Source organism: Aptenodytes patagonicus, chromosome 1 (genome assembly GCF_965638725.1).
Source record: "Aptenodytes patagonicus chromosome 1, bAptPat1.pri.cur, whole genome shotgun sequence".
Classification (NCBI taxonomy): Eukaryota; Metazoa; Chordata; class Aves; order Sphenisciformes; family Spheniscidae; genus Aptenodytes; species Aptenodytes patagonicus.
In genome coordinates, this window is record NC_134949.1 from 197677135 (window position 1) to 197700465 (window position 23331).

Genomic DNA, 23331 nt, shown 5'->3' on the forward strand with positions numbered 1-23331 from the left:
TACCATTGCATTTATGATATGTATATGTTTAGAGTCTGTGTGTGCATGCAGAAATGTCTTTGTGTCTTTATGTTATTAGATTTCTGTAGTACCCACAACTAGCAGTGAGCAGGCTATCTATCCATTGAAATCATGTATATTTTTTGCTTTAAAAGCTAGAAATAGACCTTTGTTTCTCAAGAAGGGGAGATGATTTAACTGGAACAGTTACAGCTGGTTTCCTGCATCGTAGTCAACACATTTCTGAGTTCATAATAATTAGCTTAAGGGTGTATTTTATTCAATCTCCAGAAGACATTTATATTACTGTGAAAAAAAATGAACATTTTAAATTTGTAATTTTAGTCTAGTGGCAAAATATTAAACATTTTCATACCAAGATGTAGATTGTATTTTCAGCCATTTGACCCTTGGGCTGTAATGGCTTAATTCCCCCACAGCTGTTTGCTGAGGAAATCTGCCTACTTCTCCAGGGACTGAGCATATGTCTGGGACACCATCAGTTTGTGGCAATTTAAAAAGTTGCTGCTTGCAAGTTAAGGTGCTGTGGACCACGCACACGTTCCTTGCTTACCCCAAAGTGAGATGAAGTGCCTTCAGTTAAACTACTTTCATTTGGGTTTAAACTGAGTGCTTTATTTAGCCAGTGGAGCAACCCAAGAGAAACTATGCTGCTGATGGTGGGTCAGGAGAAGAGTAGTAACTTAGTAAGTCAGTGTAACTCAGTTGTATTTAATCATATTCCCAAACCCAGGTGTCCCTGCTCCACACCTGCATGATTGCAGCCTGCTGAAGGAGGCAGTAGCAGTGGAAGTGCAGAAGGCATGCTCAGTTCTCTCTGGATACAGAATTGATGGCTCCAACAATTTTGGAGGTGTTGATGTTCACACTTGCATGTGCCATAGCTTAATGATGTACACAAGTGACGTTAAATAGTATCAATTCAGAATTTTCCTCTCCCAGTCCTAACAAAGCTTTTTGTTTACTCTGTATAACTTCAAGGTATTTCACAACTGCCTTTTGCTTCATTGATACCTCCTCTATCATTTTGCGTTTGTGCCAGCCAGGTACTGAGCACTAGCACTGTGATTTGGCAGCACTTTCCCAAGACGTCAATGAATGCACCGCGTTCTCATACCTAAAGAATTAAGCCTCCATGGTAGACTGTAGAGAATCAGTCAGTCTTAGCCCCCCGTGAATGAGACATAGGCCTCAGGCTTACCGTTGTGTGGCTGAAGTTTGATAAATCATTGCACATCTGCTGAGCTGCTGTAACTATGCCCACACAGGCACACAGAAAACACAAGGCAATGTGACTTAGCTTACATCTCTTCTCCTCCGGGCAGAACTAAGATCACCTCATATTTGCTCAGATAGGAGCACACACATCATCACTTGCTGCAATGTCACTGGATGTGCAGTGACGTGGGAATCAGTTCAGACTTAATCAAGAGTATGAGCCCTTAATTCCTTGTGATCAAGAATGATTCTAGCAGCATTTTGCAAGAACAGGGAAGTTTGTACCGGAGTCTTATGGGTGGAGTGTGTGTAGCTACTTTCTTGTTAAATTTCTTTTGCATTATCAACTGAGTATAATTTTCTTTTTTATGCCTGTTCCAAGCATTTGGGTAAAGTTCATGTGTAATGATAAACAGCTGCTTTGTTGCATTCGAGTGATGGATGGAGTTATGCCTGCTGATAGGCAATTTCTTGAACACTTCAGCATCTTAATGAATGAAAGATGCTCTCCGCTGAAGGTAAAATCACTTCGATCAGTTCAGAACTGAACGCTGAAATCCAGGAGCCCAAGTGCTGAGCCAGTGAAGTATTTGGGGTGGGAAGGAGGAATTCTAGCATTCCACCATTGGCAGCAGTTAAGTTTCAGAAATGTGTAGTACCTTTAGAGAGGCAGTGGAGAGCGTGGAGTGGAGCAGCTCTTGGGAAAACACAGCCTGTGATTTCTCCCAGACACAATCTGAGGCCCACGAATAAAAGGAAAGATTTCCATTGGTCATATCTCCCTACATACAACCGTGCATGGCCTAAGTCAGCCAGCAGTGTTAGTAATTCCCATTCCATGGATTTCTGAGCAGGGACAGCCTGACCGTGACTGCTCCTGAGTGGCTGCTGCAGAGCAGGGGAATGCTACACAGATGCTGCCCTCTTGTCAGATTATTTCACTCTTTATCCTACCTTCTTTCTAGGATTAGTTTTCTGGAAATAAACAATTCTTAAAGCCAGGGCCTGAATTAAAATCGTTATGGACCAAATGCACCCTTAGTTAGCTATACAATAGCCCCAAAGATAAATGTTCGTGGTTGAAGACAGGTAGTTCCCACAGATGTTACGCTGTGTTCAGCCTCAGTCCCAGGAAGGATGGTTGAGTGGAGCGTGTTCAGCTGTGGCATATTGTTGAGGTTCTTTTACAGATCTCACCCTTCCACAGGCACCGTGTAACTCTTAGGTTTCTCTAAAACATAGGTTTCAGCTGCGTGGGTTTTAACAAAAAATACCCAAACCACACATCCTTTTCCTGTGCCTGGGGCCACCCTCATGCTTGTTTAGAGGGGAGCCCCTCCATTTTGACCATATTAACAGAAGTGCATAAAAGCAAAAGCAGAAAGAGCACTTTTACACTGCATTCATCGACACATGAAAAAACGATCTACCAGTACCAGTTATGGGCTTGTTCCATTACATGTCACAAAACAATTGTCTCTGTGCATGCTGGTGCTTTTAAAGCTGACACTGCTGTTGACTTAAAAGCTGTTTGCATTACATCTGTCCATTAAGTATACATTTCCATATGTACAGCACCAAGGTGAACAAATCAAACATACACTCACACCACAACCAGAGAACTGCTGTAGCGAACACATCCACCTGAAATTCTCACATCCCTGCCCATGTCTTATTATCGTGTTTTATATTTAAAATACCAACATAATATCATCAGTTTTTCTATGAACTTGATCACTATGGTTTGACAACCATCTTTGTCTTGGTGTGGTACTGACAAATTACTGCTATACAAAAAGTGGAGAAGAGGAGTCTCCCCAGGTTGGGGAATCCTGAGCCCTGGTGTCGTGGTGTGTTCCTTGTTCTGCTGAAGACTTGCAAAGTGGCCTTGGCTCAGTTTGGATGTATTGGATATATATGGATATAGTCAGACTATCTGTTTTAGCACCAAAGTTAGATATAGATGCTTTCTGATCCAAGTTCAGAAGAGACCTGGGGGCCATATTCAGGCTGCCTCTTATACATGCTCGTATTGCTATCATAGCTACTTAACTGGCTGGTGTAACAGTGGCCTGAAATAGCTCTCTAGTGAGCATCTAAGATACTGTCAAAGTCCATGCGCCATGCAAGGTGGTCTGAATACAGCCCTTTATCTCTTTGTCTCAGCTCCCTCATCTGTAATGCGGGGACAGTAACATATCTCAGCAAGGCTACGGAGGTGTTCAGATCCCAGTGAAGAGGACAACATGGCTACTTTTATATGCAAAGATGTACTATGCTGAGACAACGTAAGGGGACCTGGTTTTAGAGGAGTTTGCCGTCTGCAGGAGCTATAGATAGAATATCCAGAAGTTAAAAAAGGGATATAGAAGTTAGCAAGAGTGCACTCTGGCATCTGTAGCAGCAATCTTACATTGACTATGCTGTATTCCAGCTTAGCTATTTCCAGATGGCACTGTATTTTACAATTTCCTCTTGCAGTTGACTGTTATCATACATAGATACAGTACAACAAAGATGTACACAAGGGTGAATTATTGCCTGGTCTTCGTTTTACACTCTTTCCCAAACATCTGGGGCTTTATTTATGTGGCATTTAGTCTTCCTCAGAAGAGTATCTTTGCCTGGAAAAACAATATATGCAGCAGCTACAAAAGATAAGGAGAAAGAGAACAGTATGGCTAATAATGAGAACACCAACAGCAAAAATGTACAGGGTTTTGTCACAGTAATCCTGAGGCTGATGGAAAGGGGGGATGAAATTTGGCAGGTACACAGAAAAAACCCAGTAGTTCCCAAGGATGAACCAGAGAAAGAGGAAAAGGCTGAGAGTTAGATGGATGTAGTACTTGTGAGCATTCTGCCTCCAGGGATATTCGTCGTCATCATCATCATCAATCACAACAGACTTGGAAAGCAGCTGCCTCATCCTGGTTGAGTTGTACAGCAGGAGAGTCACCTGGAGGCATTGGGGGAGAAAAGGGAATAAGTGAATTGGCTGCAGAAAGTCTGAACACCTTCTGGCCACTGCCAGCCTTTGGGCCAAATTAAAATTGGGTGTGGGAAAATCACGTAAGAGAAAGCTGAGGAGCCACGAATGAGGCAGATCCTACTGGAAAATAATGCATTTTTTCCCTACAGTTTATTCACCGGTGAGATTTAGGCCAGACATTGGAAAAAACTTGCCAGTGGTACGGATGGAAAGGCATGAGAACAGATTGTGTAGGAAGATGGCAGCAGCTCCCACGCTGGAGACTTTTAAGAACAGATTAGAGCAACTGCTAAATGACTTAAGTAGAGTAGTTCCTGCCTTGTAGTGGGTGGATTTGTCTCTCCTAACTCTATTTTCCATGGCTATGTAGGTGAATCAGCTTAAATAAAATTATGAAGGCTCTTCGACCTAAACCCCAAATAAATTGCTTCAGATACTTGGAGTGGTTCTGTCAAGTTTTCTTCAATTAAGGGTCGTTTTCTCAGATTGCTCCATTCCTGCCTTCAGTCAGAACCAGCAGAGAAATAGGTGGAATACCATGATACCGTGAGGTTAGGAAAGTCTGGTCTACAGGGAAATGCAGTAGGACTCATCAGCAATGCTTAGAAGATTTCTAGTTTAGTCTTGGCAATACAAAGTGTGTAGGTAGGTTGACAGCAGTGTAGAGAAGCTTTCAAATTTCTGTCCCTTAAATGACTTTCTTAATTATGGTAGTTTTATAGGAGAGGTATATACAGGGCCCAACAAGGATTTGGGCCAAACATTGTGAAACCTGTGTTATCTTGCTACACGTGAAACACTTGGCCCAGTCCTCAAGGCACTAGCTGTTGTAATCGCAACTCCCCTTTTTAGGTACTCGGGTTCCTGTGCAAGCCTCCCCGCAGCGAGCTGTGTCTTTGGGAAAGGGAGTCTAAGAAACCAACTGAGCAGCAAGCTGCCTCGGCCAACCAGGAACGAAACTCAGAGGGAAAGGTAAAAGATGTGGATTTATAAGTGGCTATAGGGAGGGACGTACTGTCCAAGCAGGGGTTCTCAGCCGTGTTCTCTTTCCCAGAGTTATATTCTGTGCTCATTTTTCTGCCTGAAATGAGAGAGAAGAGCACCCCTCGTTTTACACTCTCCCTTCTCCACTAGTCAGTGATTAATGGTGAGAACACTGGCTAAGGAAAACCCATTTGGGTATATGTTCTGCCTGGTTCAGATTTTAGTCCATGTACCCCATTTTCTAGCAGCAAGGCTCAGCAAGAGGATCCAGGACATCCTAGGAAGAGGATTCTCTTGCTCTTCCCTGTAAAATTGTTCAATTCCATATAAATTATTAAATACTTGTTCACAAAACCAGCTGTTTTTCTAGCCCAGATGTTGGTACCAGTTTGTGAGAAACAGAGATTAAAATCCCAGCACCAACAGAGGCAAAAAAATGGTGTTTCTACTGGATGTCTCACATCCAGCTGAGCACTCAAACTGGTAGGCTTGCTCAAACCAGCAGAGCGTCTTCTTCTCGGGTGGACATTTATTTTAGGCAGGCTCATGACACACAGGAGGTATAAACCTACCTGGCCAGTGGGTCTGAGGTTTCCGCATGGGGACCTGTGGCTTGACCTGAAGCTCTGTGCAGCTCATTAGCTTTGAGGTGAGCTCAGCACATAGGCAGCTGCCTGTACTCAAGCTTCACCAAGCTCAGCAAGGGGAATGGGGTTAAATGGCAGATGGGCATTGGTTTTGAGGAAGTCAGAAAAACCTCCCAGGTGGATTTATGGATCTCAACTGCATCTAACCAGTTCATGGAAAGTGCATTTAATTCTTATGGATATTACCTTGCCAAACTGTGATTTAAGCAAATTCTAGCAGTTGCTCACATTGTTAATAACTGCTGAATATACATTTATGGAGCAGCATGACATGAATTCAGCAGGCCTCTCCAGATGCTGTAGAGTGGTTCAGTTGCCTTGGTGAACATCTGTAGGTTACCATTGCCTTTTAAAAGACTGGAGGTGGTAAAGAAACAGATGAGGAGCCTACAGATCTGTACAGATCTGGGCCAGAATGACTTGCCATTAAATCGTGTCCATCACAGGACAGTGTTCAATCAGACTTCATCCTATACCCATTCTCTGATCTTTTAACTCTCAGAGGTCAAGCAAATGTACTGCTCAGTGAAGTCGGTGCAGTCTGATGAACGTAACAGAGGGCGGAGTTGAGACAGGTGGAATGTGGCTACAGATCAAGCACTATGAGATGACACACGTGTTAGGCCAATCAAATTCTGACCAAATGTATTGCCAGACTGCAAAATAGGCAGTCCTGCTGTCAACGGAAGCCAAATTCAAGCCATTGTTTGATGTCAGCAGGAATATTAACTGACCCACTTACCATCTTATTTAGGGTGAGAAAAACTGAGTTTAAACCAGAAATAGCTAAGAAACAGTCAATGTTTTTGATGAAGGCTTCAATTCATTAGCATGAAAATTTCCTTTCAATTCTGCTCTAATCTTTTCTAAACTATTATTAAATGAACCTTTGATTATACAGATAAGTCCACTGGTGTGATCAAATGACTAAGCATTTGCCAGTAGAACTCATAGCATAGCAAATTCCTTATAACGAGATTAAGCACTTTCTTTTTTTCTCCATTTACTTATTTACCAACCAAAGGTCCTCGGGGGGATGATCATATCCCAGTGATGTACTGTGGTTTTGTTACCACTGTGAAAGAGTGCAGGGAATGCAGAGACCTGCAGAGGAATATTCTTTCCCCCTTTTTTCGATCCTGGCAAAGAAAAGGGGCTAGAAACATTATCAAAGGGGAACGTAGCTAGTTCCTGTCTGCAGCATCTGCTGGCTCCAATATGCAGTGCTGTCAAGTTGGAGTCTAGCAGGTCACTTCAAAGGGACAGGCTGCCTGTAGTGAAGCATTAGGCCACAGCCCATCAGGTCTACCCTGGCTGCTCTGCCAGTGCCAGGCACCGCGGAAGGTAGGCTGGGTGCCGGCTTGCTGCTGCCCCCGTTAGCTATGCAGGACAGCCAATGCTACCAGCATAGATGTTCCCTCCAGCAGCAGCACTTGCTGTTCTTAGCCCTTCATGCCCCAGCAGTGCAGTTCCAAAGCTTTTCCTTCAGCTCTGCCTCGTTTCCTTCCTTTGGCAGGAATATCACTGGGACAGCAAAAACCAGTTTTGCTTAATCCTGCTGAGAAGCCTTAAAGTAGCTCTGCAGTCTGTTGTGACAAGCCTCTTCATGCCTGCTAGCAGCCAGTTAACGCGGTCTGCAAAGGGACTGTCAGAACAGGACGATTCTTTACCCTAGAGTCAACGCAGAGTTATAGCTTTATAGTGACCAGGGTGTAACATGGATATGGGGGTGTCTCTACTTGTCAAGCAGCCAGGTTCTGGTGCAGTGAAGATACAAGTAAGCACAGTCCACTAGAAGACAGGTAGATGTGGTTAGAAAATGCTGTGCCTAGATTAATAAGCCCTGCTGTGAGGCAAGGATATATTTACTCTGGAAGGAAGCCATGCTGCTGTGTAGTCATTGCTTCTGGCCAGGTCAGAGTGGGAGTAAATTGAACTTGTGAAGGACTATGTACAAACATCCGTAGTTTTATAGTATTACCAAAGCTAGGAGAGTAACTTCACTTTTTGCCAGCCTGTGTGTCTGAAAATGAAGGAGAAAGGGCTGGCAGGCTTGGAGGACTGCTTGTGGAAATAGGACCCCATTTACCACAGGCATCCATGTTATATAGTCATTTCCCTCAGTAGGGATAGTAGCACAGATGCTGTGATGTGGGAGAAAGTCACACCACAATGTGTGGGACAATGCTGAATGCTGAACTTACTAGCGTCTCACTTGATTGACGGGTACTTTAGGTGCTGGAACAAGCACAGTTCAATCCAGATAGCTCTCTCCTGTACTACAGTACTGCATGCACATAGCTGTCTGGAGCCATCATTATGTCTTAACTAGCAAGTCAGAGTCTAGTCACACAAAATATTTTTCACACATAGAAGGCACATTACCTTTAAGCTGCCAATCACGCCACCCACCAACAGATATAATGGAATTAGTGGCTGAACTGGGCAATCTTCCAAAAACTTCATTCCTGAACAGCAAAAATTAATAATGTTTGTTATCTCAAGTGATCAAATAGTTCAACAAGCTGTACAGTGAAAACTAAAGAAGCTGTAAGTGAAATGTAACACTTAGACCCAAGACTTGTATCCAGTGTCTATTGAAATGGGGGCCAAATTAAAGGGGGTTTGCATCTCCCACTACAGGAGTGAGGGCCATGAACAAGCAAAAGGCAGAAGGAAGAGAGAGAGCAAAGGTAACAGCAGCATTACTGTTGTTCTGGCGTTACTGATCTGAGCCGCATACACAGGTCATTAGCTTCAACCACTGCATCTTTGTTAAATGAACGACTGACTGAGCTGGACAGATTTTCATCAGCAGTACAAAATTAATTGAAAATCAAAACCATTTGTGAAAAGAAGGAATTCTGATAAGCTTCTCTCAGGCCTTTCCTGCTCATTGGCACCTGTGTGTGGCATGCTCCCGAGTCAGTTGCCTCGAAGCTTGGGAGCCAGCGACCGTGGGAGCACCTGGAACCCTTTTAGCTTCCCAGGCAGCTGACAGGGAACCACAGAAGCTCAAGTTTCCAGGCTGTTTGGGTTGCTGGAGGCTAAAAGCATTGGTTGTTATGGAGCTGGGGATCCTGGCAACCTTCAAATCTACTGCTAGAAAGAGAAAGCTGGGTAAGTTTTAGGGAAGGGAGTGTATGGCAGTATGAGGATGTTGCTGGCAGTAGACACTGAAGCTTGTGATACAGGTCTGTGGCAGTGAGACTCATCTGTCCAAATATAGATGTCTGCAATGCAGGCATCCATATCTGAACTAGTTTCCTAGACTCTCTTTATAGTCAATAGGGAGAAATAGACACTGGTAAAATTCAATTCATCTCATCCTAAGATAGGCATTTAAAATAGGTCAGATGAGTTGAGCCCTGAAAGTGCCTCTTTCTCTCCATGGCTATACGAGGAATCTAGACAGCCAGCTGTAGATATCTAAAGTTAGCTGAGATGAATCCCCTGCCCAAGTTTCCTACCCAGTGGCATCTTTAGTCAATTCTAAACTGTTCATTACACTATAATTTTATTGTTATTGATCTCATGTTTCAGGGCTTCTAATGATCAGTTGCAGAGGCCAGAAAGGATTTTCTGTTTTGTTCTTTGTGTATAAGTCATTTTCAAGGAGAAATTTTGATTTTTCTCTGAACAATGGGGGTTATCTAGATGCAGGATACTGAAAACAATGTGCTGGTCTTAGTGCTAAACATCTCAGGTGGAACATCTTGCCTCCATGTTCAGAGCTACACTGTACAGGGGGCTTGGGGTCAGGAAAGAAGTACCAGTGGGGTGTTTTTGCCGCCTTCTGCAGCTGTAATCCTCTTCAGCTTGTCAATTTGCCCACCAAATCCACTGTTATTGCTGGTCCAGAACGTTGCTGATATCCAGAATCTCTCTTGCACTCTTTGCATAGCATAATACAGGTGTTCTTGCTATAGATCTTATGTTAGTCATAGGATGCTGGGCAGTGTTTTATAATCTGCTGTGTGTAAGGGCTATGGAGTCCAGTGGGATCTTCTACACTAAGTATTTATTACCAGCCTTCTCATAATTGAAAAGGGCTGGACATAGATGGGTTTGGACTCTCCCTTTTTGTCCCATATTGCAAGGCTGTAATTTTTTGTCCATTTTGCCACTATGTAACACTGAGACCTGCTCAGACTCCTAACTTTACAGGGGTGGGCAGCAGGGAAATCATCACAAATTATATCATTTTCAGAAAGCAGCTTCCAGGGTTTCCAGAGTCCTTGGCCCTGTAATAGCCTGCCACAAAAGCAGCTGGCCAGGGATCTCAGGGAATATATTTCAGTTTAGGAACCCAGGCAATTGCTATTTCCAGTGTGTTACTGAGATTTTGATTTGAGGCAAAAAAAAAATAATCAGGAAAACATGCCAATTTTTTTTTCATGGAGCTATGATTCTGTTTCCCTGACAAATCTATTATGGAGTCCTTTCATATGTGTAACATGACAGCAGTCAGTCTTGGGAAGGATTTGAATGACAGGCAGAGGTACTCTGTAGTTTTGGGGAGAATATTCCAGGGAAATATGACAGTAAAAGAGGAGGTGAAAGGGGGTAATACAGTGGTAACTTAGAAAATACAGCACTGTGGATGAATAGGAAATGTGGACCTACTGTTGACAGATGGGCATTGACACTTGTTACAGTGAAATCTAGGCACGCACATCATGTGCCAATCAATTCACACACAGCACATGCCTGATTTATTTGGGAACACCAAAACTAGTAGAACAGCATCAGTGCTAGCACTTCTTTCCCATGAGCACCAGCCATGTTCTCCTTTGACTGTTAATGGTGGGATATATGGACCGTAAGAGATCAAAGCCCTGCTTCTAGTGCAATGCTCCCTGCAAGCCAGAGCAATCTGCGGTTTAGCGTGAAGAGCAATTGAACCTGACCACAACACAGACCAGCGTGTGAGTCCAAATGAATAAACCAGCAACCTTTGCAAGATCAGACACAGCAAGAATGTCCAACAGCTTGCACAGTGTCCAAAGGAGAAAAAGAGATGGGAGGCTTAGGGAAGCAGAGGTACTTGCACATTTTACCTCTTGGCTACCACAGAACAACGCTGCATTGGGATCCAGGACACAAAGTCCAGTCAAGTGGAAACAGCACTCATGAGCAATCAAGATACGAGCAATGCCTGCTTCTCTGAGGACACCGGTTTGGGCAGTGTTGTGGGATGGCCCACAGTAGGTCACTACTAACAAACTGTACCGGTGACTCACGATTATCCATGAGATGAGGGGTCAGGATGAATGAAAGCTAACACAGTGGTGGCCTTATTTTAGCTGCTTTGCTTTCCTCAGGCAGCTGAATGGCTGAAGTGCATCCCATAGTAAAGGAGGGCTAACTGTATAGCAAGGCTAGTCTGGTGTCTGGTGCCCGCCGCTCCCCACCTTCTCTTCTAATAGGAGACAGAGGACACAACATGCCAGGCCATTTTCAGTTGTTCCTAGTGGACAACTGCAGCTGCCATCACTTGGCGCAGACCTCAGTCAGGCCCCGGACTGTGAGCTTTACACTAGGATCTAGGTGCTGCAGAGGATTTATCTCAAAGTAATTGCTTCTGGGCACCATTTTATCAGAAAGCCTATCAGCAAATCAGAGGAAACTCACAGAAACTGTGAGTGGCTGAAGGACTGAAATGCAAGGAAAGATTATGTTAACAACAACCGTTAAAGAACAAGACTGGCTCCCACGTAAAGGTACAGAGTATGAGAATAAGCTTCAGACAGCTATTGGGGGCACTTGAGAGCTGAGGAATTATTTGGTGTGGATATGAGCATGAGGAGTAGTACTGGGTTAAATTTGAACAGGGGAAAATTTAGACTGCCTGTTGAGAAAACAATGTCATCAGCTTTCAAATGTGATTTAGCTACCCCTGGGGAACACTGTATAAAGGTAGTCCGGACAACATACAAGAATGTGTTATTGGGAGCAATCCTTCATTGTCCCAGAAACTAAAAAAAATTCTCAAAAAAAGTCTATGAGGTCCTTCCATAGCTCGCTCTATTTTTGGAGTGTTTAGTGAAAAAAAAGTATCATCGCTACCAGTAAAAGTTAGAAAGCTGCTAAACTATCCATGGCTTAAATGATGTCACAAGTCTGGAGCTTGGAAAATTTGCTGAGTCCTTTTCATGTATCTTGACTTATACTGTGATTGACAGTACTACCAAATTTTAAAAGTCTATAATGTTAGTGTGTAATTATTACCAGGGCTACCAGTTATTCATCTCTGAGTTTTAACAAGTATTATAATAATTTATTTGTTAACATTTGAAAATATCTCACAGTTTTCCTCTGCAGAAAGCAAGAGCCAAAATGACTGGGGGCACATCAGCAAGTTATTCTCCAAGATCGTGGTAACAGAATGTTATCAGAAAATCAGAGGCTTTTGCTTGGATAATAAATATCTGCATTTTCCTTGACATTTCATTTTCCTAAAAATGCTTTTGCAGATATGTAGCTGCAGGAAACCAATATCCTCTGACAACACTATATTACAGTGACATTATCTCTTAATTTCAGTAAGTTGTGAAAAAAAAGGACTCTATATCTCATGCAGGAGATACCCAGAGCTCCAGGCTAATATCTTACCATACACTTTCCACTTCTCACTGATCTTAAAGATATTATGAAATATTCCTAGGAAATGATACTTACAAGTGGTCAGATTCCAGCCCTGGATTCATTTCCAGAAGGCTGGCTGTTGATATACATGCAAGCTGTACCACACTTTGAGTTATACCTTCCCACCCCTATTCCACCGCTCAGGCGTATTCAGCCTGGGGAAAAACTAAAGCTAAAATCCTCTTATGGGATAAATAGCAATTTTAAGTCGTGGATAAACATAAGAGCGTAAGTGTTGAGATATAACAGTTCAGTCCATCTCCCTACTTCCTAATTGCTCCTTAATCCCTCATTAGAACTCCCTAATTCCTAATTAGGACGTCCTAATCAGAATCCTACCACAGTCATCATTGGTACTCGGAAGACCCCAGATCAAGGAAGCAGCACCAACCTTGAGCTGAACAGGGTTTTGTGGGTTTGGCCAACTATAGATGTCAGCAGGCTCGGTGTCCTGACTCCTTTAAAAGTCGTCTCATCTTAATGCAGACACCTAAAAGAGGGCATGGGACTTTCACTGTCAGAAACGCCCATTTCTCTTAACTGGCTCCCAGAGCAACACACAGCACTTAGCTTGGTTACAGATGCGTACAGTCCAAATCTAGGTGGGATGCATCTTGCCCACAGCATCTGCATGTAGAGTTCATTTGCACCATCTTTCATGAATAATGAGGCAGAAGGTGAACAACTTCTCAAGGACACCCATCTGGAATGACTGTAAGGGCTCTTGAAGACAAGACTTAAAATTCAAAGTGATCTGAATACACTGGAAAAAGACATTCAAAATCAACGAGATGACAACCGATAAAGCTGAACACTGCATATAGGAGAGAAAACTTCAATGTAAATAAAAAATGAGAAAAGTCTGATAGGGATCAGCACTGCCAAAAACCATCTGGGCTTACAATGCACCATAAACTAAATTGGAGCCAATGAGTTGGTGCAGAGAGAGCATCTTTCATTCTGAGGTGTGTTTACAGGAATCCTGCATGTTAAACAGAGGAGCTAATTATTCTGCACTGCTCATTCCTCAGGTCTCAGCTGGAGTCCTGTGTTCTGTATTCTTTTTTTTTTTTTGAGGGGAAAAAAATAGTTACATTGGCCAGAGGCCAAAGGAGGGAAGCAAAAATGCAAAAAAAAAAAAGCTACAGAAACAGTGACCTGTGAGGTCAGGTTGAAAGAAGTAGGTTTTTGAGATCTCTGGAAAAAAAGAAGATGGAGTGGAGTTATAATAGCAGCCTTCAAACAGTTCAAAGGTTCTCTTGAGTAGGATGGTGACCAATCTATCTTTGTGACCGTGGTGTGTAGGACAGGCTGTAATCTGTTTAATTTGCCACAGGGAAGATTTAGGTTGGATACGGGGGAAAATATTTTGTCTGTGAGAGCAATAAAATGCTGAAATAGGCTCCTTGGGAAGCCGTGGAATTTCCTTGAGCAAGGGCAAGTCAAACATCTGTCAGGGATGCCGTGAGCATGCGAGCCTGTCTGAAAGCAGAGGTGGGCTGGTGTCTCTACCAATGTTTCTCAAGTGGGGGTCGCAGCCCCTGTGGAGGATGTGAAAGGGCCAGAGGGAGCAATGAAGTGTTAGCAAATGCTCATTTTTTTAAAACAAAAAAAAAAATCTATGTTAATGGTAAGGAAAAAGTAATGCTTAAGAAAGAAAAGAAGAGCCTTATGCAGTTTAAAAATGTAAAAAAATCTGCAGCTCAAAGGATTTTCCTTTTCTTTCTTAAATATTTGATCTGAAATGCTACTCGCAAATCCAGCCTTTGGGGGGTTATACAGAGACAGATCAGCCAAAAACCAGGTCTTGCTTTCAAAAAGGTGGAGAAATAGCAGCCTAGATGATCTCTACTTCCCTTCCAGCCCTACGCTTCTAAGATTTTTGCAGTGCGGTTAATACAGAGGGATCCTGATTAATGAAATCTTCTCATGTGTCGGATTCTGAGCTTCCTCCCACAGACAGAGCCGAAACACCCACAGCCCTTTGCCAGGTGCTGGTAGCCTAAGCAGCAATTGAGCTGAAGTAAATACACCAGTAAAAAAGTGAGTTAAAATCATTCTGAGGCTCAGAACATGCCAGCAGCTTCATGGTAAAAAAAAATAATGGGAAGTGCACCCAAAATAAGCAATGCACAACCGGAAAATCCAGAGTTATGGTTAAATTTAAAGAAACCCAAACCATGTGAGGTACGAAATTGTGAGGTAACATGTGAGGTACAAAAACACATTGGGGTCTGGAGAACAAGTCTTATGAGGAGCGGCTGAGGGAACTGGGGTTGTTTAGCCTGGAGAAAAGGAGGCTGAGGGGAGACCTCATCGCTCTCTACAACTACCTGAAAGGAGGTAATCATCCAACCAAAGTAAAATCATTCAACCTCAATGATTCTATGATTCTATGATTCTATGATTCTATGATTAAGGTTGGAAAAGACCTCTAAGATCATCGAGTCCAACCATCAACCCAACACCACCATGCCCACTAAACCATGTCCCTAAGCGCCTCATCTACACATCTTTTAAATACCTCCAGGGATGGGGACTCAACCACTTCCCTGGGCAGCCTCTTCCAATGTTTAACCACTCTTTCAGTAAAGAAATTTTTCCTCATGTCCAATCTAAACCTCCCCTGGCGCAACTTGAGGCCATTTCCTCTTGTCCTATCGCTAGTTACTTGGGAGAAGAGACCAACACCCACCTCGCTACAACCTCCTCTCAGGTAGTTGTAGAGAGCGATGAGGTCTCCCCTCAGCCTCCTTTTCTCCAGGCTAAACAACCCCAGTTCCCTCACCAGCTCCTCATAAGACTTGTTCTCCAGACCCCTCACCAGCCTCGTTGCCCTTCTCTGGACACGCTCCAGCACCTCGACGTCCTTCTTGTAGTGAGGGGCCCAAAACTGAACACAGTATTTGAGGTGCGGCCTCACCAGTGCCGAGTACAGGGGCACGATCACTTCCCTGCTGCTGCTGGCCACACTATTTCTGATACAGGCCAGGATGCCATTGGCCTTCTTGGCCGCCTGGGCACACTGCCGGCTCATGTTCAGCCGGCTGTCGACCAACACCCCCAGGTCCTTTTCCACTGGGCAGCTTTCCAGCCACTCTTCCCCAAGCCTGTAGCGCTGCATGGGGTTGTTGTGAACCAAGCGCAGGACCCGGCACTTGGCCTTGTTGAATCTCATACAGTTGGCCTCGGCCCATCGATGCAGCCTGTCCAGGTCCCTCTGCAGAGCCTTCCTACCCTCCAGCAGATCAACACTCCCACCCAACTTGGTGTCGTCTGCAAACTTACTGAGGGTGCACTTGATCCCCTCATCCAGATTATTGATAAAGATATTGAACAAGACCGGCCCCAAAACTGAGCCCTGGGGAACACCGCTCATGACTGGCCGCCAACTGGATGTAACTCCATTCACCACAACTCTCTGGGCCCGGCCGTCCGGCCAGTTTTTGACCCAGCGCAGAGTACACCTGTCTAAGCCGTGAGCCGCCAGCTTCTCTAGGAGAATGCTGTGGGAGACAGTGTCAAAGGCCTTGCTGAAGTCCAGGTAGACCACATCCACAGCCTTTCCCTCATCCACTGGGCGGGTCACCTGGTCATAGAAGGAGATCAGGTTGGTCAAGCAGGACCTGCCTTTCATGAACCCGTGCTGGCTGGGCCTGATCCCCTGGTTGTCCCGCTCATGCCTTGTGAGCACCCTCAAGATGAGCCGCTCCATAATCTTCCCCGGCACCGAGGTCAGGCTGACAGGCCTGTAGTTCCCTGGATCCTCCTTCCGGCCCTTCTTGTAGATGGGCGTCACATTGGCAAGCCTCCAGTCGTCCGGGACCTCCCCCGTTAACCAGGACTGCTGATAAATGATGGAGAGTGTCTTGGCGAGCTCCTCCGCCAACTCCCTCAGCACTCTCGGGTGGATCCCATCCGGCCCCATAGACTTGTGAGCATCCAGGTGGCGTAGCAGGTCGTTGACTGCTTCCTCTTGGATTATGGGGGGTTAATCCTGCTCGCCGTCCCCGTCTTCCAGCTCGGGGGGCCAAGTACCCTGAGGATAACTGGTCTGACTGTTATGACTGAATGATTCTATGATTCTGACTGAATGATTCTATGATCCTATGATTCTATGAAAATTGTATCCGTAAGGTCTCCAAGTACCCTGACTCCTGCCCTGCATTGAGGTGAGACACACTGGAGGGGTATTTAAGACAAATAAGGTCAGAATTCAAGAACTGCTTCCTCCCCACCATGCAGTGTGGGCTGGGATTCTGTCTGAAGCTAAAATACCAACACATGGGTTTAACAGTTGGAAACTTTAAGGTTTCCAACTCCTTTCTCCCACAAGATGCGTTAACCTGCCGCACAGTGCCAGGAAGTTCGTATTTTTAAATTGCTTTAGTAGCCAGCTTACCTGTAAAAGTCATGGACAGTGGTAAGGCAAGGAAAGCGAGGAGCCCAAATATAAAGTATGCTGTGAATGAGAAAAGAAAGACAGCGTTATTGGGGCTGGTTGAAGTTTAGAGACCTGCAGTTCCATCCAATGTTTTACAGATGCTCTTTATCCATAAAGTTGTGTAGAAAGAAATGCAATGCACTCGATGGGGTGGGAATAGCATGTTTGTGGTGCAGCATATGAGGTGATGAGACCAGTGAGTGGTTTAGCACTCTCTCAGAGCTCAAGCTTCCATTTTTTTAACTCATACATTGCTAGTCCTTGTATCAGTAGTAAAGCAATGAGAGATGGCTGCTTTTCTTGCTACTACTTGTAGCTGTCTTACTGCAAGGGCAGGGACTCAGCCACTGCTGCCATAGCCTGCATCAGCTTCAGAGGCATCGCTAGGTGACTGCACAGTAACAAACTTTGCATCAGCTAATCCCTGGCAACTGATGAGCCGTATCAGTTTGCTAAGCAAATAGCAGCTTTAATGCCATTCCACTCAGTTTTCACTGATAGCTAAATAAACTGTCTTCATTGCAGATGTGAATAGTTTCTGGCTGGTGTAACTCCCTGACCCAGCTCAGCTCATGAAGACAAAGGCAGCAGCCCTGCTGCAAGGAGTGGGAGTTGTCATTGGGATAGATCAGCTTAAGATGCATGGAAGGTGCTCTTAGGTGTGCACATAGACTGTTCCCGCAGATGAGTGGATCTGAGGTGCTTGCTTAGTCCCCAGAGAGCTGCTGGTGTATCTGAGCCCTGGTATTTTCCCAGCACAGCTTGATGCTGCAGAGGATGAATGCTTACTTTTGCAGAAAGTGAGAAACAATAGCGTCAAGAGCAGTGTGAGCAGCCTGTCTTACAAGAGCTGTCACCTCTGTGCCTAATCATGAACACTTGGCAATATTAAAGTGAAACGCTGCCCTGCAAAATGAGAGTAAAACATAATGAGGACATTCTGTGCGAGCGTCCCTGCAGAGCGCTTCCGCAAATGGCTCAATCTGCAAGTAGATGCCTAAGGAGGCAAAAGGGCGGTAAGCGGAGGTGGGCATAGTTTGCAGAGGGGCTGAGAAGGGCATGAATAAGAAAAGGAGTAGGATGTCTCCTTGGAGGCTTATGAAAAAAATCTTGGAGCAAGCATTCGGGGTTGGTTTGGGACCAGCCCTTCCCCAAGCAAACCGTGTCACATGGTTCCCCATGCCAGAGAACTGCAACCTCTGCAAGGCAAATCGTGTTCTCCTCGCTGTGCAGGAGCGGGGACACTGCCAGCACCCTACGTACAGTGCTACTCTGGGAAACTCTGCAGCACTGCCAAAACATCACCCTCAAGGGTGCCTTAGAGAAAAAGGGAAGCACCGTTGCTGCCATTTTACAGAAGGAGAAACTGAGACAGAGAACATAGGAGCAGCATCAAAATTCAGGGCAGATCCACCAGGCTTTCTGACTCACAGACACTTTTCATGGGAACACACCATCTCCCACACGCTGCTCAGGTTTTCTCAGCAGAGAACGAGGATCTTACACTTCAGCGCTTGAGAGACATCTTTCTTTCTCAGAAGTAGCATGTTTATTATCTCTATGAATTGGTAGAGACTGAAGATATTTTGAGCTGAAGAAAGCACTTCAGTTCCTTTGTGCCACCCCCTCCTCCTCTCCCTGTTGGCCAGTCTCTCTCTCATACACACACATTTTTGCTCAGGCTCTCCTCTCGAACGCTGCACGGTACAGAAATTCTTCCTCTGCTTGAATAGTGTCCTACACTTGACTAAGCTCTTTCAAACACTGACAGCCTCTCATTAGAACAACTCAGCCTAGAGCCTCCTTTTTCACCACATGTCACATTTCATGCTAGGTCCTCTTGCTGTTACATTATCTAAACTATTACTTTCATATTCAGAAAAGATGTTATTGTAGCTGAGTTGGGCTTCCAACACACCTGTGAACATCACCTGCAAATAGTGCCCACAGCCTAGGCAACTCATTTATCTGGTATCCAAATGAACGTAGTCCAGGTGTGCAGGAGCTGCATCGACTGCCTGGTGTTGCCAGAAGTCCTGTCATCACGGCACAGCTCTCAGAGCAGTGTCACCCCTCTGCCTGTGGTTTCATAGCCACCTCTTGTTTCTGCCCTTGCTGCACGGGCAAGTACTCAGGAGCCTGGTAGGAGGAGGCATCATGTAATTTCTTAATCGTGCGGCACATGGTCTGTCTGACCCCCGGGGAGGGACGCTGCAGTAAGCTCTGTAAAAGGCTGAGGGGGACCCATGTGTATGTGGGGCTGCGCATCTGGCACACAGGTGCCCGTGTTTGCTTGTGTCTAGCATCTACCCGATAGCTTGATTTTGGAGGAGAGAAATGGGAGGTAGGGACCACTCGCAGCTCAAGAGAAAAAGATAATGGTTCATTAATTCCCCTCCCAAAGCAGTCACTGGGAATGTATTTACTCATTATCTCCCCATTCAGCTACAGCCTCTTAGGTCTCGAATTGGAGGGGCAGATGCATAGTCTGGGAAGGCTTCCAGATCCGTGTTTAACAAAGTGAGACTCTCAACAATTGACTACACAACTGGCAGGGCTCCGCAGCCGCTCTCGATGCTGCTAGCAGCACTAAAGACCATTTTCCCCAAAACGTGTGGGGTTTTCACAGAAATGCTGTTCAGTCGGGACACACTCTCTGCCTGGATTTGTCTGGGTTGTGCTGCCCCGTTCTGGTCCGAAGAGAAATTGCTCAAGAAAATGGTATTTGCCGCATGGTAGCACAGCTCTGCAGAGAGGACGCTGCTATCTGTGCAGTTTCACACATGGGGCTTGTGATATTTTTAAGCCAGTGATATCACCTCACGGGCTGGTCAGAGAAGTCCCTGGACCCATTCCTAGAAAAAGTAGCAAGAAAAGGGCTGGTAGTCTCTAAAAACACAGCGGGGAGAGGGAAGTGTTTCCAGGCATGGCTCAGAAGGACATCTGCTCCATGAAGCTGGTGTCAGGGTATCAGGCAGGAGAGCCCCCTCCTCTGTACTGCCAGGGCAGCGCGTGGTGGGGCACCGGTGAAGTCCTGCTTTGGGAGGCATTAGCAAGCAAATCCTAATGTGCTGGGAAATGGGTGAAGGGCAGAGCTCGTGTCTGGCATCACAACAGAGGAAGAGGAGAGCAAGTGGCTGTATATCTTGCACATTCCTTGAAATCTGTGGGCACAAAAGTCAGATCGGTGGGTGCAGATTTTGTGTCTCCTGCCCAGCAGGACAGTTGGCTGATATAAATCTGCTATTTAGCTGAGTTACTCCTGCCAGGGTCTCCCCACACTCTTCCATGGCACAGAAGTAAACAAACTTGAAATCACCGTTAGCATTATGACTGTACATCATGGTTTCTCTTTCTTTCTGTCTGACACCTGAGTTGCTACATCTTCTGTAGCAATGCCCCTGCACTGCAGCTCTCCTCCCCTCCCTCTGCTACCCCCTTGTTCTCCATCCCCTGTTACGTGCCTGGCCTCAGGGCATGCAGCAGATGAGTTGTCCTCTGGCATGTGGGACAGATCTGGAGGCAGTATTGGACATGACCTGTGGGCTCCTCAGACTTTATATTGCTGCCATGATTTTTCCAAGCACTTGGAAGTTTCAAATCAGCTCAGGCTGTCCCTGTTTATTTTGAAGACAGAGAAAAGTTTCTTTCTTTTCAGGTAAGAAGAGTCCTCATGGGATTTTCAGAAGTGATTTATGAGTATAAATCTCAACCTACCCACTCTTCTCAGGTAGTATGCTAATACGGCTGTAGTGCAACCTACTCAGTAGAGTGTGTGACAAGCTCTTTATAATAAATACAGTAATAAATGAGTTGTTGTGTACATTAGCCATCACTCCCAAATGCTGTTTGTTCTGTAGCCTGTCAGGTTTTTGCCATGAATCTATGTCCTGATAAAAAAAGGAAAAGTTGGGTTTTTTTCTAATGAGATGCTACCAGCTTCCAAGCAAATTCTGCAGCTACCCCTGGATTTATCTGCACAAACAGGTTGAGGAGCAAAAGTCTGGGTGTAAACTCACAGTAATCCCTTCAGACATCCCATGGGAGCACTGCTCTGAAGGGGGCTGACTCTCAGCAGTCTGGATGTGAGCAAATTTGGGTCGGTTCGCCAGCTCCAAGACTGATCATGCCCTGAGGCAGATGCAGATGGTAGTGCACTAGCTTAACAAGCAGTGTCACCGTGTGCTGTACAGCAGCATGGACACTGGCAGTGTAACAGGCAGAGGTGCAGATGGGTAGCGGATATTTTCATCCATGTTTTATTCCTTCACAGTATCCGCAGGCATCCCATACTGATAGAGACTTGGAGAAAAGAAAGGATGCAGTGTGTGGGGGTGCTGTGGTGGCAGAGCAAGTCTCAATGAATTTCTTCAGGGAACAAGCCCCAGAAAGGTCATACGTTTTACAGACTGGGGATGAGTCTGCCCATGGCTTTGGTAGCTGTGGATACTGCGTGTCTTTCTGGGCTTTTGAGTGACAGGAAAATGTCACTACATCAGATGAGATATGCAGAAAAGACTTGAATGAACTAACTTTGAAGGAAAAGAATTACATCTGTTCAGCTTGGCTAGCCAATGGCTAAATGAGAGAAAATAACAACAAGGTTTGAGCACTCAGAAAAGGACCTGTGAGTGATCCAAAGAGCTATGAAGGTAGAGACATGAGGTGAACTTGAGCAGAAACAAAGATTGCTCTGTCCATGAGGCTAAGTGCCATAGCAAGGAGATACACTGATGGAACAGTCTCTTGGGACAAATGGCAGGAATCCCACCCCTGGGGTGATTTAATCCCTTGACCAAACTAGACACTCCACAGCTGGAGGATTCGGTGTAAGGAACAGCCATTCCCATGTAGGTCTCCAGTCCCAGTGCAAAGCTACCACCGGAGGCAGGAGAAGTGTGATAAAACTGACTTGCAGACCAAATCCAAGCTCAGGGCCACCAGCTGTTTGCTGCATGCCATCACCGTTTGCTTAGACAAGGTTGTGTTACAGTGAAATAGCGCTTTGGTACTCAGATAAGCGATGCCAGCATCAGACCGCCTAAAATTTAAGTTCCAGGTTCCAGTGCTGACACCAGCAATGCTGCTCTCATCAGAAATGGTGTAGAACAAAGAGGTGCCAGTAATCTGGGTACCTTCAAGATGTAGATGATGTAGATGTAGATTGGGGGTTAGGCAATATTGCAGAGTGGCTTGTCTGAATGTTATGCCGTGCCTCTAGCTACTGAACTACAATTATGCCATGGTTTAGGTTCTAGATTTGGCCCCTTGTGATTAATTTCCAGACGTACTTCTTAAACAAGATTTAGGCATTACATAAAGAGCAACCAGTTTGCTTTGCAATAGACCCAAGGTAATGGATTAGCCTTCTTTTTTTTTTGGTCAGTTAATTAAAGACTGTCCTAATGTTCTGAACTTAAATTGCTGTACCAAGAATGAAAAGAATTTAAATTATGCTGTACAGGTAGGTTGACTCTTTGGAGTCATTTAAATATCAGGAGACCATAGGTACAAATGTGGGGCTGTGCTGAAACGCTCTTTGAAAAATATACACAGGACAATGAGAAAAAGTGAAATTAAGTGTCACCGCACTTCAGGAGGGTTTGCATTTTAATGAGCAGAAAATCAATTTTGGATGCACTAGCTGATCCATAGCTAAAGCTGAGCTGATTTTGAACTTAAATGAAAACCTAAAGATAATGGTTTTCCTGGAACGGTATTTCTGAGTTGCCTTATTCATGGGTAACTGTGGGTACCCGAGAGGATGCTCCCGGTGTAAGAGAGTATAGATGAGATCAGAACTAATCCCATTCTTTCAAAAAAATTTCAGAACGATCATTTATTTTCTCTGTTGTCATTAAAGTCCCAGTGGCAATTTAATACCAACAGGGAACAGTGACATTTTGCTTGTAACTGGTAGGAACAAAAATCAGAGAAAATTCTGCTTTTGCCTTTTTTTATTGTGATATTCACCAACGGGCCCAGATCCCCCTGCACGTGCTTTCTGCGGGGTGCGAGGGAGCCCACACCAGCCTGGTCCCGCTGCCGGGGGCTTGTTGGGGCGTAATGAAAGCACCACATGCTCCATGCCCCTCACTGTTCGTCGCTCCCCAGCCCTCCTTTCCTCTGGGGCAATGATGAGCATGAAGAAGCAGGCCAGAAAATGTCCTCTCCGTCCCTGCTTGTGCCGGGTTCCTGTGGGTGTGGGCACTTTGAACCCAGGCCAGCGCTGTCTGTCCCCCTGGCTTGGTTGTGTCTGAAGGGTTGTAAGGCAGCAAGGATTTAAGGGGCTTAATCATTAATAAAAGTTAATTCTGAACTTTGAGAGCCTTTCAAGTGAAGCCAAAAGCACAAATATGAAAGACCCCAAGGTAGCA

General features: G+C 45.0%; 1 protein-coding gene across 3 annotated transcripts in view; it reads right to left on the reverse strand.

Moving 5' to 3' along the window:
• Positions 1-57: 57 nt before the first annotated feature.
• The window catches only part of TMEM272 (transmembrane protein 272), a 28831-nt gene continuing 5557 nt past the window's right edge, over positions 58-23331 (reverse strand). The window contains exons 1-4 of one of the 3 annotated variants that reach the window (XM_076364161.1): positions 18873-18927; positions 16913-16972; positions 8248-8330; positions 58-4198 (exon numbers count right to left, since the gene is read on the reverse strand). In XM_076364161.1, coding sequence (XP_076220276.1) covers positions 3836-4198; positions 8248-8330; positions 16913-16972; positions 18873-18918 — 552 coding nt within the window. In that variant the 5' untranslated portion in view covers positions 18919-18927 and the 3' untranslated portion in view covers positions 58-3835. Of the gene's footprint in view, positions 4199-8247; positions 8331-16912; positions 16973-18872; positions 18928-23331 lie in introns of those variants that run through there. The other 2 variants (XM_076364160.1, XM_076364163.1) reach the window with 2 other exon arrangements.